We start from the raw sequence: 16,433 nt of genomic DNA, 5'->3' as shown, positions 1-16,433 counted from the left end.
CATAGCATACACGATAAAACCCGGATGGTCTAGAGCAATTGATGACCGACTTTCAACCGATTTGTCATGCCGAACTCAGGAGTAATAACAAATTCCAAGACATTTATTCACCACACCAACCACTGATCACTGCTGCTTCTTCTGCACACTGGCGGACGTGTCTTTTTCAAAAGCGGCGTAAGGAACTTCGAGACTGGCAAGGGCGCTGAAACCGACATACAAGATCATAATGAAGACAAATGTTGCCATGAGTCCCATGAAGAGGCCTATTAACGTTAGTTCCCGCTACTAACATTGCTCAAGGGGCACTTTATGTCAAGGTCGTACCTGGTGTGAAGTATTGATACTCCTGGAAGAGTGACTTGTTAGATGCAGGCTCCGAACGACGGCTATGCGCCGCAAAGTCTCGCTTCAAGTCCATGTGGACGGGATCTTGGTAGGGATCAGTTTCAGATTGATAGATACCCGAATCGGACTCTCCAAATTCCCTCGGCGATGTTACATAGAGAAGGGTGTACTTCTTCGACGAAGGAATTCGTTCAATAATATCAGAAAGTAGGCCGTCTGCAGGACAGTTAGAAGATTCCCTCATTGCATTCTTGGATTGTTCACAGACCATTATCAGAAAGTTGCTGAGCCCTCTCCTTCCCCAGGGGGAGCACAGGGAAATCAATAAAAAGGACTCGGGGGTCGGGGCCAAAGTCAGATGGATAAGAGCCAGCTAAAGCACCCGGTCAGCGAGATCTTCAATTTATTTGCGACCTTGAAATCATAGGACTTACAGGAACCATCAATAGCAGTAGTTTGCGCCCCACATTCCTTTTCGATAATGCTTTGGATCTGCTTCGCTTCAAGCACACCAACAACTTCGTTGACTGTCGCAGTCGACCGGATAGTCTTATCCTTTCCCGTCATCTTCGCGCCCAGGCGGGGAGCAGACTTGCGAGTCGAGAAATCGGTGCTATGAACACCGGGTTGGGAGGCAATGACATAATAGTCGGAGGGACACGAGCTAAGCTTCGAGGAAAGGTCATCTAGCAAGGAGGGAGCGGATTTGAGTTGGGACGAAGTAGAGAGGATCCTAAAGGAGCTTGTTAGCTGGGTCTTTGAGGAGCTGCCCGCGATAACTCGAATGACTGCCACCAAAACATACTCAGAGGTCGATGCAAGGAAGAAGGGCGAAGTGTCACGGAAGGCATTAGCGCTTGCTGCTCCCAGAGCAAGCAGCGAGAAGCTGCTCAAATGCATAGTGGTGAATTGGATATAGCTTCAGACAAGCACAGGCTGTCCGAACGGTGAAAGGGTCCCCGGAGGTATGATGGTTGGAGACAGGCTGGAGGATTGGCGGAACGGGGCTCGGAGGCGGTCGACCCAAATCACCGGCAAGGCTTAGCTTCACTTTGATCATCGTGCATGCAATATTTTTTAGAAAAAAACTTGGCCCTTTTATATCGAAACCATATCACTCATTAAGTGCATTATCAACGCACTTATTTTTTGTTTTACTCTCTAGAGTATATAAACTTTTTTTGTCTACATAATATCATGGGACCCCAAGCGAAACGGCGAAAGACGAGCAAAGTCGAAGAAATCACCTTCGATCATTCTGCCCGCCATGAATTTCTCACAGGTTTTCGCAAGCGAAAACAACAACGAATCAAACATGCGCAGGAAGTTGCAGAGCAGAAGGCGCGAGAGATGAAGAGAGAAGATCGGAAACGAGTTCGTCATTCCTTGATAGTATCTCAGTAGAAGTACGTTTATTAACTGCAAATCCTGCACAGATTCGGGAGGAACGAGAAGCAGAGTTCAAAAATGCCCTCGAAGAGCATCAAAAACAACTAAAGAGACTTAGGGAAGAAGAGGATGGGGCCATTTCAGGTTCAGATTCGGAAAGTGACGAAGACAATGAGGAGTGGGAAGGGTTTGAAGAGCCACCTGCAGTGGATTACGAAGCGGAATACATTGACGAAGACAAGTATACTACGGTAACAGTAGAAGAGATGGATGCTTCTAAGGAGGGCTTGCTACGAGCACAGGAGCATAGTTCGGACGAAGAGCAAGAGGGTGAAAAGGAGAAACCGACGTCCGAAGCGGATTCCAAGCCAAAGCCGGTAGAAAAACCCAAGAAGGCATCGGACAAACCCAAAAAGAAGAAGAAGAAGTTCCGGTACGAAAGCAAGGCGGAACGCCAGCTCACTCGCAAGAAAGAACGTCTCTCAAACAGCAGGAAAGCAAAGGCACGGAGAGAACGGTAGCGCAGGTTAATCCTCACAAATCCATGCGTCTTCGAATCAGTTCACTTTGAAATACCCCCGAGGAGACTCTCATTGCTTATGGTCTATGTTACTGTAGGCAAGTGGATATATAGGCAGAGGGCAGGTGGATGACAAGATGGAGACAGAGATGCTACTGGATTCGGCTCCTGATGGCAAATGCTAAATGAAGTAATCTGCAACACGCAGGGAACAAAAAAGTTATTATGTTAGAAGAAAGCTCGAGCCGAGGTTTTCCCAGAATATTGCATCTGCAGGCAACCCTAGCCTTAAACATTGCTTATAGAAACCTCCAAGTCGTGGAGATCCTTCTGCAACTCAGCGTACTTCTTCGCCATTTCCTCATACTTGCTTTCCCACTCATCACGAGACGACTCAAGGGCCTGCACTTTGCGCTCGTAGTGGCCGGCTTTAACATCGGTTTGGCGGAGCCTATTGAACACCAGCGTAATTAGTAATTGTTCGCGGACGATGAAAAGGGATTCCAAGGAAAACCATACTTCTCAACTGTCTCCCTGGTATTCTTGTCGGCATTCTCGAGCTCCTCTTCCAAGAGCTGCAAGCGTCTCTGAAGGGTTTCGTTCTGAGTGTCGTGCTGGGCGCTCTGGTTGGCAGCATCCTTGGCCTCCTTGAGAGCGGTTTCCAACTTCTCCACCTCACCCTCAAGAAGCTGGTTGCGGTGGTTGAGGGATGTGATCTCCTGTTCCTTCGCCAGGTTCTCCTGTTCCAGCGTCTTGATCTTGCTCTTAAACTCCTCCGTCTGAGCCTGAGCCTCGTCAGCCTCCAGGCGGAGGGCGGCCATTCTCTAAACGCTGTCCGTCAGCCCCTTTCCCATCTTCGCGTTTATTTAATTCGGGGAACGCGAATCAAGACGGCATCCCTGTAATCACCGCCGGGCAGGATACCGAAATGCATGATTAGGGAGGGTCACGCAAGGAGAAAGGGTGATGCATGTGCATTTTCGGGAGCTTAAAAGCTACCCCGCCAACAGGGGGGGAAAAGGAAACTCACCTCCTTGATCTTGTCCATATTGACGACGAAAGAAGGTTAAATTTATGTGTACGGGGGAAAGACAAATATGTATTCGAGAAGAAGAATGTATACGAGTAGCAAGTTAAAGGGCTTTCGCTCAGCGAGAAACCCGACAGAATCAATAACGTGTTCAAATGTTGGGAGTTGGTTTTGGGAGAAGAAGAAGGTGGAGTGACTGTCTCCTGGCGGTCAGCCCAGGTCAGCTTGGTTCTAACCCCTTTTAGCCAGTAGTAAGGGCGGCGCCTGACTGTGGCGGCCAACCCACGGATTGGCTGCTGACCGGTCCCAAGGGATCGACCGCCTGTCTCCACGGGCAACCACCGCAAAACACTTTGCTGGGTAAGGTGCGTCGGGCGTCTAGATTCAGACAGACAACCCCATATCCTCACGACCTCAGCGATTCTCGCGATCTCACACGACTCTCGGACTCGACCCCGACAACCTGTACCTATATTTTCGGCTGTGCATGATCAGTGCTGTCTCATATCCGCCACTATGCTGGCCCTCCGTGACCAAGAGAACCTGGTGCACGCTCATCAGACCGTTGCCGCGTCCAAACCTCTGAATCAAGGTGTCAAACAACTACAGCCCAAAACCCCCGGGGCACGCGCACCGAAGACACCATTCAAAGTCCCGTTGAACGATGAAAATGACCCGCTGGCATTTGGAAAGAAAACGGTGAAGGGCGCTGGTAAACAGAATGGAGCTACGAAACCATCTGTCAAGGATGCTTTTGTTACTCCAATGGGTATGCTTGGAGGGATAACACAGCGCATCTTGCTCGGAGGCTGACAGATGCGATAGCAGAGACTCGTCAACGCGCGCCGTTGGGCATGAAAACAACCAATGCGAAAGCTCGTGGCTTACAGACCCCTGCTCCTCCCGCTGGGACTGTGAAGCCGGAGAAGACAGGCAAAAGAGCCTCCACACAGAGAGTGAAAAAGTTTGCTCCGCTGGTGGAGCAAAGCCAGGCTGAGGTACAGGAAAAACCAGTTGAAGAAGATGTTCCCGACATTGAGTACATGCCCCCGAAGCCGAAAGGTATGTTTCCAAGGAGTCGTGAGCATGCCAGAAGGCCGTGGTATTTAACAATATACAGAGCTCCCGGATATTCCTGATGAAATTACATACGATACAACATTCCCTCAGTTCCAACCGAAGAACTTGGCGTTGGGGTTGGAAACAGTGTATGGACATACCGAAATCGGTCCCGATGGTCTGACCAAGAGGGAGCGCAAGCTTCAGGAGGATTCTATTGCATACGACAAAATGATGGATGACATGATCTTGAAACAAGTCGAAAGTATTGGTTTTGAAGAGCCCAGTGACAACGAGCAGAATGAGCCTTGCGTTGAGGAAGCACCGCCGCGTCGCTATGAAACGCGTCGTACCCGCGCCATGAGCGCCCGGGAGAAGCATACCAGCAACATCCCAACGGTTCGCGCTCGTGATGCAGCCTCGGCTCTTTCTGGTACCGAACGCACTCTCCGACCTAGGCCTGTTTCAATCCCAAAGCCAAAGCCGAGAGTTGCGTCGTCCTTATTCTCGTCGAGAAAGCCCAGGACGCCAACTAACCCATCATCCATGCACCATACCGCAGCCGTGGCAAACTCTAAAACAACAGTAGGCTACACCAAGGGCCGGGACGTGTCGTCTAAGCTACATGGCAAATCGCCCAGCACTACGAAAGGACAGACAATTCCCCAGGGGATTTTCTCCGCTGACACTTACGTGCGCCCGTCTGGGACCCCTCCTCTCGAAACCGATATGGTGCCTCTTGCACATGATGCGGGTCACCTGACAGCCAATCTTGAGGAAGTGCTCCCGGTGTATGAGGAAGACGAGGAGAGCTTGAATTTCCAGCTGACGCTGTGAACGGAGGTTAATGAGCACGGTTTCATATCCCGGAGTCAAGGGTTAGCGTTCTATGGTGTTTGCTTCTTTAATGGGAATATGATATAGCTCTGTTTTTCTTAGCTTTGACGATTGGGGTGGCGGCACGGTACCATATTGCATGAGACAGGACTTCCAAGGGAGGGGCGTTTTATTTGAAGTATCATGGGTTTACGGTCAGCAGGATTAGAATTGATGTATGATTTTCCAAAGTGAGCGAGCGATAGTCAAAGTTGAACGTAGTTTGTTTTCGTACAATTAAATTGGGTGGCTTACTATCTCTTTAATGGATACTCCGTACTCTGTAGTCTGTAGTCTGTACTACAAGTGCCATTGTCGAGGTAAATTTAGGTCATGTTTCAGGGACCCTCCCGCAAGTCTGGGTCCAGTTTTCGGTCCCAAAGTTGCACTGTCCTTCGGGACCCGAAAGGGCCTCGGGAATGGTTGATTCGGACGATTGTGATTGGGAATAGCCTGTGAAGCTCTGCGGCCAGACCTCATCTATTGGACCAGGAATATCCACCAGGTACGGGACCAGTACGTATGCATGGTGTTTATCTTCCCCCAATTTCAAAATCGAAACGTCTCTCTCAGGGCCACAAATCCATAGCCCAATCAATCGATCATGAACCTGCGTCTTTTCTCGCAGGGGGTAGGAATTCCTTAGGATGACATGGCTTCACCGCTCTTGTAGTTAGGGTCGGCTCACTAAGCCTAATTGGGTCCCTGGGACAATTTACCTCGAGGTAAAGCTCTCTGTATGTACGTACTATGTATGTACAGTACTGACCAAGGGAGTATCACGGAGGACACCAAAACAAAAACAAGCCTATATAATTTCCACTCCCTCGTACCATAAGTCTGCTGTCAAATCATGTAGAAGGTGAATACAATTGAGGCCACTTGAATCAAGAAATGAGAAAATATTAGAACGCATTTCAAGGGCACATTCTGGGTCCCTGGTGGTGGATTCGATCAATTGATCGTCCACTTGCCTTTCCTCGGCGCCCACCGCAAATACAAGCAAGGCAAACTAACCAAACGGACACTAAAGCCCCCCCGGCCGCCTCAGGTCAACATCTTCTGACACGCTCCCTCATCTTTTCTCTTTCCTTCCTCATCCTCTCTTCCCCCCCCCCTTCCTCCCCTCTCCTCCGCTTCAGTCAATTCGTCATGGCTGAGACGAAGATCCATCCTCAGTCCCCTGAGGATTTCGAGTTCATTGAAACTCCCCCTGCCTCTTGCACTACTGCCGCTGAGCCCTGTGGTGTGAGGACAACGTCGGTAAGTCCGGACCTTGGATGGAAAACACATGGCTTGTTACGCTTCAATTGCGAGTGCCAATTCTGTACAGCTCGCGCTAATACTTTACCTACACAGTACCCAGCCATCAAAAATGCCCCCGTACCAGCGGATTCTCCGGGCAGTGATAGCTTCTCCAACATCCTCCTGTTCTCCTTGCTTCTGCTCATCCCATGGTATCTGGCCCGCCAGGTCGGCGGTGGTTTCTACACCACCATCTTCTTCGCAATCTTCACCACTATCCCTATCTTGATGGCTTTCTGGTCCATCGCTTCATCCATCTCCCCCCGCAAGACCGAAAAGGCCAAGTATGCCGGTCGCCCCGTCGAGCACTACCTACACTTTCACAGCGAGCATGACCGTGCTGCCTACCGCGGAAAGAGCAAGATCCCCATGGAGGTTTTCTACGAGAAGTACTTCAACGGTGAGGTGGACTTCAAGGGTGATGCCCTGGAGTGCCTCGAGTTCCGTCACGATTGGGCCAACTTCCGCTTCACCATGGGCCTTTTCAAACACTTCCTCTTCGGTTTCATCCCCGAGATGCTGATGCACACCCGTTCCCAAGGTATATCGTCACCATCAAAACTTCATACAAATTACGCGCGTGCAATTGCCTTGCTAACCTGTGAAATCTTACAGATGAGGAGCAAGTCCGTGATCACTATGACCGTGGTGATGATTTCTACGCTTGGTTCTTGGGCCCTCGCATGATCTACACCTCTGGTATTATCAGCGATCCTGATCGGGAGGAGACCCTGGAGGAGCTGCAGGACAACAAGCTGGCTGTGGTTTGTGAGAAGATCGGCCTGAAGCCCGGAGACACCGTCCTCGATCTTGGTTGTGGCTGGGGTACTCTGGCCAAATATGCTTCTGTTCACTATGGTGCCCAAGTTACCGGTATCACCCTTGGTCGTAACCAGACTGCCTGGGGTAACAATGGCCTTCGCAAGGTCGGCATTGAGGACTCCCAGAGCCGTATTCTGTGTTTGGACTACCGTGACGCTCCTCGCGTTGAAGGCGGCTACAAGAAGATCACTTGCCTGGAGATGGCTGAGCACGTCGGTGTGCGCCACTTCACTACTTTCTTGTCTCAGGTTTATGACATGCTGGACGACGACGGTGTTTTCTTCCTCCAGATTGCTGGTCTCCGTAAGTCCTGGCAGTACGAGGATCTCATCTGGGGTCTTTTCATGAACAAGTATATCTTCCCCGGTGCCGATGCTAGCACCCCTCTTGGATTTGTTGTCGACCGTCTGGAAGCCGCTGGTTTTGAGATCAAGGCTGTTGACACCATTGGTGTCCACTACTCTGCTACTCTCTGGCGCTGGTACCGTAACTGGATGGGCAACCGTGAGAAGGTTGAGGCCAAGTACGGCAAGAGATGGTTCAGAGTAAGTCCCTCCGTGCCAATGTACTGCTACGTCGGAGTACAGACAACTAACATCCGTCCTTTAGATCTGGGAATACTTCCTTGCTGCTTCGACCATTACCTCCCGTCAGGGTGGTGCCACCTGCTGGCAGCTCACCCTTGTCAAGAACATCAACTCCACCCACCGTATCGAGGGTATCAACACTCAGTACGGCCTTAAGGGTGCCCGTCAGGCTGCTATCGACTCTGTCGGTCACGGCGCCGTGCCTAGCGCCCACGTCACTCCCAAGGCATAAGTTTGACGCTAGCATGTGAGTACTGGTCACCGGTTGTAGTTTACACTTACTTCCCTGCCCGGTGTATACATGGACGAACTTTGTCTTCGAGCCTATTGGATCCAATGACATGATTCATGGAGCAACGGAGGAAATACCTTTGAAAGGGTTAATGAAAAATGTGATTTTAGTCCACTACGGGAAGAAAAGAGCTTAGGAAGCATTTCCCCAGGAAGGGAAAGAAGGGACGTATGTTTTCATTGATAGCTGTTATGTATGTTTATAGCCATCTTGATTTGTATACCTTCGGCCCCACATGGGGCCAGCAGGTGGTAAATCACAGGAGACATGTATTAATGAGAATAGAAATGATACGTATACGGCGAATTCCTTCGAGGTTGTTGTATGGAATAGTGTGAAACCATGGTAGTAGATTTCGTGTATGCTCAAATCAAACTGAGGCATGCAATTTATAGATCAGTCCATCCATCTCATTATATTTAAACTATATACAGAAAGAAGTCTCATGTACAATAACGGAACCAGCCAAGCGTATCTCACTTAGTCAACACGCTTGTAAAGCTTCGCCTTGCTGCCTCCAACCCCAGAGCAGCATGCCGCAGCCGGCGCCGGTTCGGGGTGAAGAGTCGATTTATTGAATGCTTGGGACGAAGGAGGCACATCCAGAGCCGGGTTCTTCGTAAAGAAGCCATCCGGCCGAAGCATAACACTAATACGCTCCATAGGCATCACAGGGAAGTCCTCAATACGAGGGTTGTGGGTGAGACCGAAAGCTGAGCGAAAAAAGTTAGTTTCCTTTTCTTCTTGCAATCATTGTCTTCGCGATAGGGAGGGAAGACTTACTGTGCCAGAGGACCACGTCCGCATTCTCTGTATCGTCGTTTCTCTGGACCCAGGTCTCAACACCCTCGGCCTTCTTGCTCTGGTTCGTGAATTCGCCAGCGGCGAACAGCTCATTATCCTGGTATTTGGTGACCCAGATCGGCTTACTGGCAAACTCAGCCCGCTGGTGTCCCACTGCATGCTTGGGGAGTAGGAGCATTTGGCTAGGCACTGCCATGAGTTTGTATGAAACGGGCTTGTAGGTGATGGGGTTGATAACGTTGTCGTTGCGGATTTTGAAGACGCGGTGACGGTTAACGTCTGTGTTTGCGGAGGTGGACTTCCGGATCACGGTCTGTTCTGTGGTGTAGCCCACCAAATAGGGGTTATTCTCGTCCTCAGGGAGCGGCACGCTATCTTCGTAGTAGACGGTGTTGTTAAAGCCGTCGATTGCGGGGTCGATGCGGAGAGAGAACATGTGTTGATGGTAGGGGGCCATGACGCCAGGGCCGACGTTGGTACCCCAGGGAACGGTCTCACCGTTCAGGTTGTCGAAGGGAACGGTGGACAGGATACCTGTTGCGCGGACTTCGAGCTCGACGTTGCCGGCCTGGTCGAAAATGTAGGCGAAGATGTATTCGTAGTTTGCGACAGTGCAGATCATCTGGAGGACGAGCTGGCGATTACGCTTGACGGTTGCTGCGTTTGAGCGGTAATTTGTGTGCTTGTATTGCAGGCCGTTGTCTTGTTCGTGCATACAGATGATGTTCTTCAACAGGATGGGGCTGCCCTTCGCGTCGCATCTGTAGCCGTCGAAGTATTTGATATGGCCTAGGCAGTCGCAGCCCAAGGAGAGTTGGTTGGCGTTGAGACCAAAGCCGACGTCGCCGACGTCGAAGGCTTGTTTGCGGTGGAAGGGGGCTCGGGGGTCTAGGGGGGATTTATTAGATAATGGTGTATTCGAGAGGGATATGGTGATGCTTACCTCCGTATGGCACGGTCATCTCTGAGACATTCAGACGGTAGAAAACGTTGCGCTTGTCGTATGTGATATTGTGGAGGACGAGACCCTCCCGGTTATTGAATCCAACCCTGAAGCGCCATTTCTGCCAGTAAACGGAGTTGCCATCCACCGAGAAGGAAGCACCCTCAGGCTGCTGAACAACATATGGCTTGAGGTCTGTCCGGAGTGGCTCGTCTAGAAGTTCTGGGGCATACTGAACTGCTTTGACGGGTACCCACGGCTGAGTCTCGGTTGTCTGGTGATCTGCGCCACCGGGGAGATAATCCATACGGACCAATTCCTTTGTACGGGCATCAAAGACAGGAGAGAACTTGCAAGGCAAAGAATAATGGTTGTTCTCGGGATGGTCGACCTCGACGATATACATGAAGCATTGGAAAAGTCGCCGTTTCTCGTTGCGGTCATCAGTTCCGTACATCCATGGGTCATTGCAGACTGTCATGCCAGGGGGCAGCTTGAGCTTTTCAATTTCTGCCAGGACAGCTGGGTGCTGCATGCAGTGCTCTTCGATACCAGCAATTTCATCGATATCCATGGGGGGCTGGTTGCTATTGTTAGTGAAGACTGGCCGGGAAAAGAGCGGCAAGAGAACGAACGCACCTGCACTCCCTCTGGGAACTCCTTTGCGTAGATGAGAGACCTCGTATCCGCATTCATCAAGGCCTTGATGCAGACGCCTGTGTCTTGACGACTGAAGTAGGAATACAAAAGACGTGCTGGTCTGGGAGGAAGAGGCTGTCCTAGCCGTTCTGCTTCGATATAGGGAATGACATCTTGCTTAACAGGCTCATGAATATCAATGCGGTTGTAGCGAAGCGGAACACCAGGAAACGATGCCTCTAGGATGCGAACCGCGAGTCTGATCTCTTCCGGTCGGACAGGGTCAAACGGGTGAAGCTTTCCCGAAGTTGTCGGTGTTGTCCCTTGAGATGTGAATGACATGATGTGAAGGGGTTCAGGGTAAGGGCACTATAGTATATAGAGATTGTCTGAGGAGAAGTAGGAGAGGTATCAAGGACAGACGACAAGGGTCTTCGGGAGATGATGTTGAAAAGGGGTGAAGTGGGATATGTAGCGACATTGTTGTAAAGAGGGAGAGAAGGTGTTTATATAAGTCAGTTGGCATTGGCGATGGCCACCATAACGGCGGATCAGGGTATCGTAGATAGCCGTGGAAGATGATGCATATCGACAAGGCGTTCCACATGGCGCATGGACATGCCGAATTGGGTAAGGTCGCTGTCATTGAGTGGAGATGTTCTAATCGGCGGCCTCGAGCATACCCCGGAAATACATCGACCACCCTCACTACCTACTAGTACTACACAGTAGGGGCCAGAAGTGTACAAAACCGGGCGGAAACCTACCGACCGTATCCAATCTCCACTGATCTGGAAGGGACGATACTCCTATTGGAGCCAGGAAGATCTACTGTACATTTGGATCGTGGCGGTATGTATCTTTCAATACCCGCACGGTATGAAAATGCGGGCATGCCGGCAGTGACTTACATAACCATCCCCCATCAACAGGCGTATTTCCTTCCCCTTCAGGACTAGTCGCTGAATCTCCCCCCTCCCGTGACCTGCGGGCGATGACTTTACATCGGCGGAAATCGTTCTGATTGCTCAAATTATCTTTTCTTGAAGGGTCTACGAAGTGTTAGCATTGGATTTGCTCAAGGCAAGCTCTTCTCTTGATAAAACGAGGGGCAACATCGGGGTTCGGAGATTCAAGTTACAACCTGCACTCCCCGCCCTTATCAGTGATGCCAGCGTGACTTGCCTCATACTGAGGGTGCCGATAAGATTGTTCCGCAATGCTGTACAGATTTCCCGACTATGAATCAACTTGATACAGCCAATGTCTCCGGAAGAAACCCTGTTCAGGGCACAACGAGGAAACGTGCCAGAAGAGAGGGCTCAAAATGGACTCGCTCCGGCTGCTTGACTTGCAAGAAACGTCGCAAGCGGTGCGATGAAGCTAAACCTAGGTGATTTTTCCCGGCTCTCCAATGCACGAAAGGCGCTGACCATTTGGCGTAGCTGTCGTAGTTGTGTTAGGCTTGGGCTGGCCTGCGAAGGTTATGGCTCAATGTGGGCAGAGCCACTCAAACCATCTGCAGAGATCTTTCAGCAAGTTGTGCCACCAAAGCGACGACGAATTAGCCCGTCGCCTTCCGTATCTGCCAGCTCCCCGGCGGCACCAGTAGAACAGCTCTCACCCAATTCAACCGTATTCTCTGGCTATACTACTGTTCCTTCGACTCCATCAGACTACGGCGCAGCTGAGATATGCACCCCACGAGATGAAGATAATGAATCTTATGGAAATGAGGATGTAGCACTCGATGTTGCTCACTCTGAGAACTGTACTGTTATTATACCCAAACAGTGCGGATCTCTCAGCCATCTGTCGAATCTTGACCTGCACTATCTCCAGTACCATATGGAACAGGGTTCTAGGCTCTTGGCTAACCTGGAAAGTGATGAAAATCCTCTACGATCATTAATCATCCCTTCTGCGTTATCATCCCCACTCTTGATGAAGGCGCTATGTGCCGTGTCTGCAATGCACTTGGCAAATCGCTCATGTGGCAACTTGAGCGCGCAGACCGCAGCAGCAAATTACTACGTGCGCACAATGAGTGGCCTCCGCTCCGCTCTTTCGAAATCTGCTGTTGAAGGGTTCCCCACAGACTCAATTCTAGCAGTGGCACTTCTCTGCAAGTACGAGATTGTACGGGGCAGCGTAAAGCAATGGGCAGTGCATCTGAGCGCATTGGAGAAACTAGTGATTTCTCGCGGTGGATTTTCCACGTTCGACCAGGACACAGCTGAATTCTTATGGGGACTGTATGTAGTCGTCCCAATGACTCACGGCATACAGCTAATCAAGTCCTATAGGTTCGTGTATGCACACAACGTGGCGAGTGTCACTAACCGCAGACAAATCACAAACTACATCCCCGGCGAAGAATCTTTAAGCGTCAGAAAACTCGACATATACATCGGATACACAGAAGACATCATCAGACTCTGTCCCCGAATCGCCGACCTTCCCTTAGTTAGTCACGACCCCGTTGCGCTAGGTTTGGAGATCCACACCATGTATGCCATCACGAGTACCAAAACCGAATAAGAAGGTCCGAATAGTTAACATTCCACAGAGACTCATCACTCCGAAATTGGACACACTCCTCAACCCCATACCTAATCCCCAAAGGAGCCACAGACGCAAGCCTTGCCCGCCTGCGCATGGTAGCCGAGTGTTTCCGCGACGCAGCGTACATTTACCTCCATTCGACCTTAGAACGAATGAGCCAGGGCATCGTTGCCCGAAACCTACCATCGTTGTGGTCTTCGTTCGTCTCCCGGACCAAACAAGTCGCTTTACGCCGCTGCCTGGACCGAATCCAATCTTTCTCTCTAGATGAAAACTGCGAGTACTCGGCCCTAACGTTTCCGCTTTTCATCACGGGCTGTGAGAGCGAGAGCCCTGCGGCAAGGGAGCTGGTTATTCAGTCGCTGAGCAAATTAGAGACTAATTTCGGGATCGGGAATACGAAGCGGGCTAAGGAGTTATTGAATATTCTCTGGAATGGGGAGAAAAAGCATTGGTTGGATGTACTGGAGCAATTGAAGTGGGACCTAATTCTTGCGTGAAGCTTGTTCAGCGAAAAAGGTGGTTTGATGTAACATTAGCATGGCGTTACAGGACATTTTGTATAGTTGGCATACTGGATGGACACCTAGACCTATGGACAGATTGAGTATGTGTGACTACTGAAACATAGGCGGATTAATTATTCATTGGCATGCTCTCTCATTGCTTCTTTAGCCGTGGTCAGTCTTTGGGGCTATATAAGAATTAATATATCGAATGAAATAAAGGGTATAAACAAGAATTGGTTTGTGTGACGGATGAAAAGACAAGGACGAAGCCGACGTCGATATACCCGGTCACAGAATCACAAACCTGCTCAACAGCTCGTAACATCATTCTCAATTTTCTAACTTAACCCCATATTGACTTCGTCACCTAACCCCATCTCCCGCTCTGCCCTCTCAATGCCCCCTGCAGCGCGTGAACCCCAGCGATCCAAGCGGTCTTGCGAGTGTGCGATCTCCTTGTCTCGTGCACTCTTATCGCTATGGGCTGCACTGCCATGGACGCTTCCTTCCCGACCCAAACTGCCGCTCCCGCTGGAGTAGCTGGACGACAGCTTCTGCGAGGACGGAATGCTAATCGGCCTGGAGGCGATTTTGCCGGGGCGGCTGGAACTAGTAGCAGGGGTTATTCTTCCGAGATCTACGGACGAGTTATTGTTGGAGGCTGGTAGTGTGGAGGAGGAGATGCTGCTGGTTTTGTCGCTTACAGTCTTCGAATTCCCAAACCAGCGTCGTCTCCGTGCTTTGGAGGTTGACCCGGCGAGACTCTCGGAATCAGCATCGACTGTTGAAGCGTCAAGGGTTCCGGATCCCCTTCTCTTCTCCCTCTCCTTCTCCAGCGCCTGGGTTAAGCCGGACGTTGCCTCCGCCGACGTCGAATCGGCGGTCGATGGGACCTCAACGAGTTCAGCATCGCGACACCACTTTCTCCGACGAGTGTATCGGTCCCAGCCATCTTGGCCTCGACGGCCATCGTTCCACTATGAGAATGTACCGGTTAGGAAATGGTATCGCTTACTCGAGAACGATGATCGCCATCGGCGTGAAAAACTCACCTTATTGTCGTAGTAGATCCAGCCCCCGCCATCTTTGGCGCTCGCATCATCGGCGCCATCGATGCGCCATTCACCCCCTTCTACCCAGCGCCACTTGGCGTTCCCGCTTTGTACTTCGGGTAGCTCAAATTCATCCTTTGATGGCACATTGTTGAGGTGCTCATCGGTCCATGCAGCACGCTCGGACGGGAACAGCGAGTAGGTCCAGCCAATTCCGAGCCAGCGCCGTTGGTTCTCATATAAAATGAAAGTAAAGCGCACACCGGAAGATTCTCCCCGTCGACGGGTTGCAACGCTAGCGGCATGCCCGTGGCTTTGTGTCCGAGCCGACGGTGTCTTGTCCACGTTCAATGAGAATGATAGGCCGGTGATCAATGAGCAAATCCGGCGGACAGTTAGTGATCTCCACAGGATAACGCGGGATACCCTCGCTGGTCGGGAATGATAGGTGAGGATAATGGTGCCAATGATCAAGATAACACGACGCGTGGTGATGAGATGCAAGGGAGGCAAAGTCAGGGCGATCCAGATAGGTGTTACAAAGAGAATTCGGAAGAAGAGTGTGGTCAGAGCCGGTCTGGTGGTCGCGGATGTAGCTGTCCTTTGGGTAGACAAAAAATCTGTGAGTTCCAGAAACGGTTCCAGGAGCATGTTACAGCGAGTCGTGAATGCCCTCATCGTTTCAACAATCTCATCGAGGCTGTCATGATGGCGCAGGGAGCTCTCCGAGGGAGCTCTCTGATGGCCTGGTTTCTCTCCGGATATGGATCTGGTGGATAAGGGGGAGTAGCGTCTCCAATACATGCCTAGAATGAGACCGATCACCACGAGGGGCGGGCCAGCCCACAGAATGATGGTGTCACCATAGAGGACGATCGTCCAGAAGATTGAGACCAGGAGGAAACTTTGCCATGCATCGTCGGTGGTCCATGTCAATAAGCCTACTAGCTTATTCAATGGTAAGATAAAGGGGTGGGAGTAGGCTAAGGCTCGAGTGATCGGTGGAGGAGTCGCGACCAGGAGAGGAGATTTGCGATGTACGATAATGCTAGAGCGCTGTCGGGATGCCAGCGATGAGCCGGAGATGGTAGTAGGAGAAAAAGCAGCGACCGTCGGGGGCTGAGAATCAGCATGGTCCTGCGCGGAAGTTGATGGGGCCATGGAATCTATCCACGGAATATCGTCTGCCATGCCATCAGCATCTATGCAGAAGTGCTCTGAAGAACACTTCCCTCCTCGCGCGGAGAAAGAATGTGGGGGAGAGGAGTAGGGAATAAGGGTTCCGTTGATGACGGGGTGAAGCTGGAGTTGTGGACTCAGGCACACGAAATAAGATCACATACCGAGAGCTGCCATCCAACAGAGACGTCATATGCGACCAGTTGGCTCATTGCGGGCGGTGAGCACGCACAGGGAACAAGAGAAGAAAGGAAAGAAGAAGATATAAGGGCCGAAGAACGAAGAAAAAGGGTTGGAGATCACGAGCAACCCCGGTCTAGTCGAAGATCTCAGGAACCGACAGTCAACCCGGAATCTTAGGCGGAGAGATCGCCTGCGGGGGAAACTGGAAGACTGTAGAAAGTCCCGCGGGAGGAAACAAGTTGAAGCTTTTCGCTGGTTCTCGGGACATGTGACAATGGGGTGAATGCCAAAAGTAAGGTTGGCAGCAAATCTTTCTTACTGCATAGGGGAG

At 50.9% G+C, this 16,433-nt stretch overlaps 8 protein-coding genes across 8 annotated transcripts; 4 read left to right on the top strand and 4 right to left on the bottom strand.

Moving 5' to 3' along the window:
* Positions 1-126: 126 nt before the first annotated feature.
* On the bottom strand, positions 127-1,248 carry ANOM_004851 (Ac45/VOA1 transmembrane domain-containing protein; the record flags this gene model as incomplete). The annotated part of the gene is made up of 5 exons (XM_015550108.1): positions 127-266; positions 328-564; positions 617-721; positions 783-1,081; positions 1,154-1,248. The coding sequence occupies 5 exons, from the start codon at positions 1,246-1,248 to the stop codon at positions 127-129; spliced, it is 876 nt and encodes a 291-aa protein (XP_015407035.1).
* Positions 1,249-1,545: 297 nt separating this feature from the next.
* ANOM_004850 (rRNA-processing protein RRP17) lies at positions 1,546-2,258 on the top strand (the record flags this gene model as incomplete). The annotated part of the gene is made up of 2 exons (XM_015550107.1): positions 1,546-1,722; positions 1,785-2,258. The coding sequence occupies 2 exons, from the start codon at positions 1,546-1,548 to the stop codon at positions 2,256-2,258; spliced, it is 651 nt and encodes a 216-aa protein (XP_015407033.1).
* A 56-nt stretch (positions 2,259-2,314) lies between these two features.
* On the bottom strand, positions 2,315-3,467 carry ANOM_004849 (uncharacterized protein; the record flags this gene model as incomplete). Its single annotated transcript, XM_015550106.1, has 3 exons — positions 2,315-2,708; positions 2,777-3,081; positions 3,288-3,467. Coding segments are annotated over 3 exons (612 nt in total), but the record flags the coding sequence as incomplete, so codon positions are not given.
* Positions 3,468-3,686: 219 nt separating this feature from the next.
* Positions 3,687-5,476, top strand: ANOM_004848 (uncharacterized protein; the record flags this gene model as incomplete). The annotated part of the gene is made up of 3 exons (XM_015550105.1): positions 3,687-4,056; positions 4,113-4,349; positions 4,408-5,476. Coding segments are annotated over 3 exons (1,383 nt in total), but the record flags the coding sequence as incomplete, so codon positions are not given.
* Positions 5,477-6,326: 850 nt separating this feature from the next.
* ANOM_004847 (putative cyclopropane-fatty-acyl-phospholipid synthase) lies at positions 6,327-8,406 on the top strand. The gene is made up of 4 exons (XM_015550104.1): positions 6,327-6,485; positions 6,582-7,068; positions 7,143-7,894; positions 7,959-8,406. The coding sequence occupies exons 1-4, from the start codon at positions 6,375-6,377 to the stop codon at positions 8,166-8,168; spliced, it is 1,560 nt and encodes a 519-aa protein (XP_015407017.1). The 5' UTR covers positions 6,327-6,374; the 3' UTR covers positions 8,169-8,406.
* Positions 8,407-8,708: 302 nt separating this feature from the next.
* On the bottom strand, positions 8,709-10,956 carry ANOM_004846 (amine oxidase; the record flags this gene model as incomplete). Its single annotated transcript, XM_015550103.1, has 4 exons — positions 8,709-8,941; positions 9,012-9,920; positions 9,976-10,555; positions 10,615-10,956. 4 exons carry the CDS (start codon positions 10,954-10,956, stop codon positions 8,709-8,711), a joined length of 2,064 nt encoding a protein of 687 aa, XP_015407018.1.
* An 874-nt stretch (positions 10,957-11,830) lies between these two features.
* Positions 11,831-13,679, top strand: ANOM_004845 (Zn(II)2Cys6 transcription factor; the record flags this gene model as incomplete). Its single annotated transcript, XM_015550102.1, has 4 exons — positions 11,831-12,007; positions 12,060-12,869; positions 12,921-13,124; positions 13,184-13,679. The coding sequence occupies exons 1-4, from the start codon at positions 11,856-11,858 to the stop codon at positions 13,677-13,679; spliced, it is 1,662 nt and encodes a 553-aa protein (XP_015407019.1). The 5' UTR covers positions 11,831-11,855.
* Positions 13,680-14,026: 347 nt separating this feature from the next.
* ANOM_004844 (PEX28-32 family peroxisomal membrane protein) lies at positions 14,027-16,131 on the bottom strand (the record flags this gene model as incomplete). Its single annotated transcript, XM_015550101.1, has 3 exons — positions 14,027-14,665; positions 14,741-16,042; positions 16,084-16,131. The coding sequence occupies 3 exons, from the start codon at positions 16,129-16,131 to the stop codon at positions 14,027-14,029; spliced, it is 1,989 nt and encodes a 662-aa protein (XP_015407020.1).
* Between the last annotated feature and the right edge of the window lie 302 nt (positions 16,132-16,433).

The sequence above is a fragment of the Aspergillus nomiae genome (assembly GCF_001204775.2).
Source record: "Aspergillus nomiae NRRL 13137 chromosome Unknown contig00128, whole genome shotgun sequence".
NCBI lineage: Eukaryota > Fungi > Ascomycota > Eurotiomycetes > Eurotiales > Aspergillaceae > Aspergillus > Aspergillus nomiae.
The sequence above is the reverse complement of the archived record's forward strand: the minus strand, read 5'-3'. Positions and strand labels throughout refer to the sequence as shown.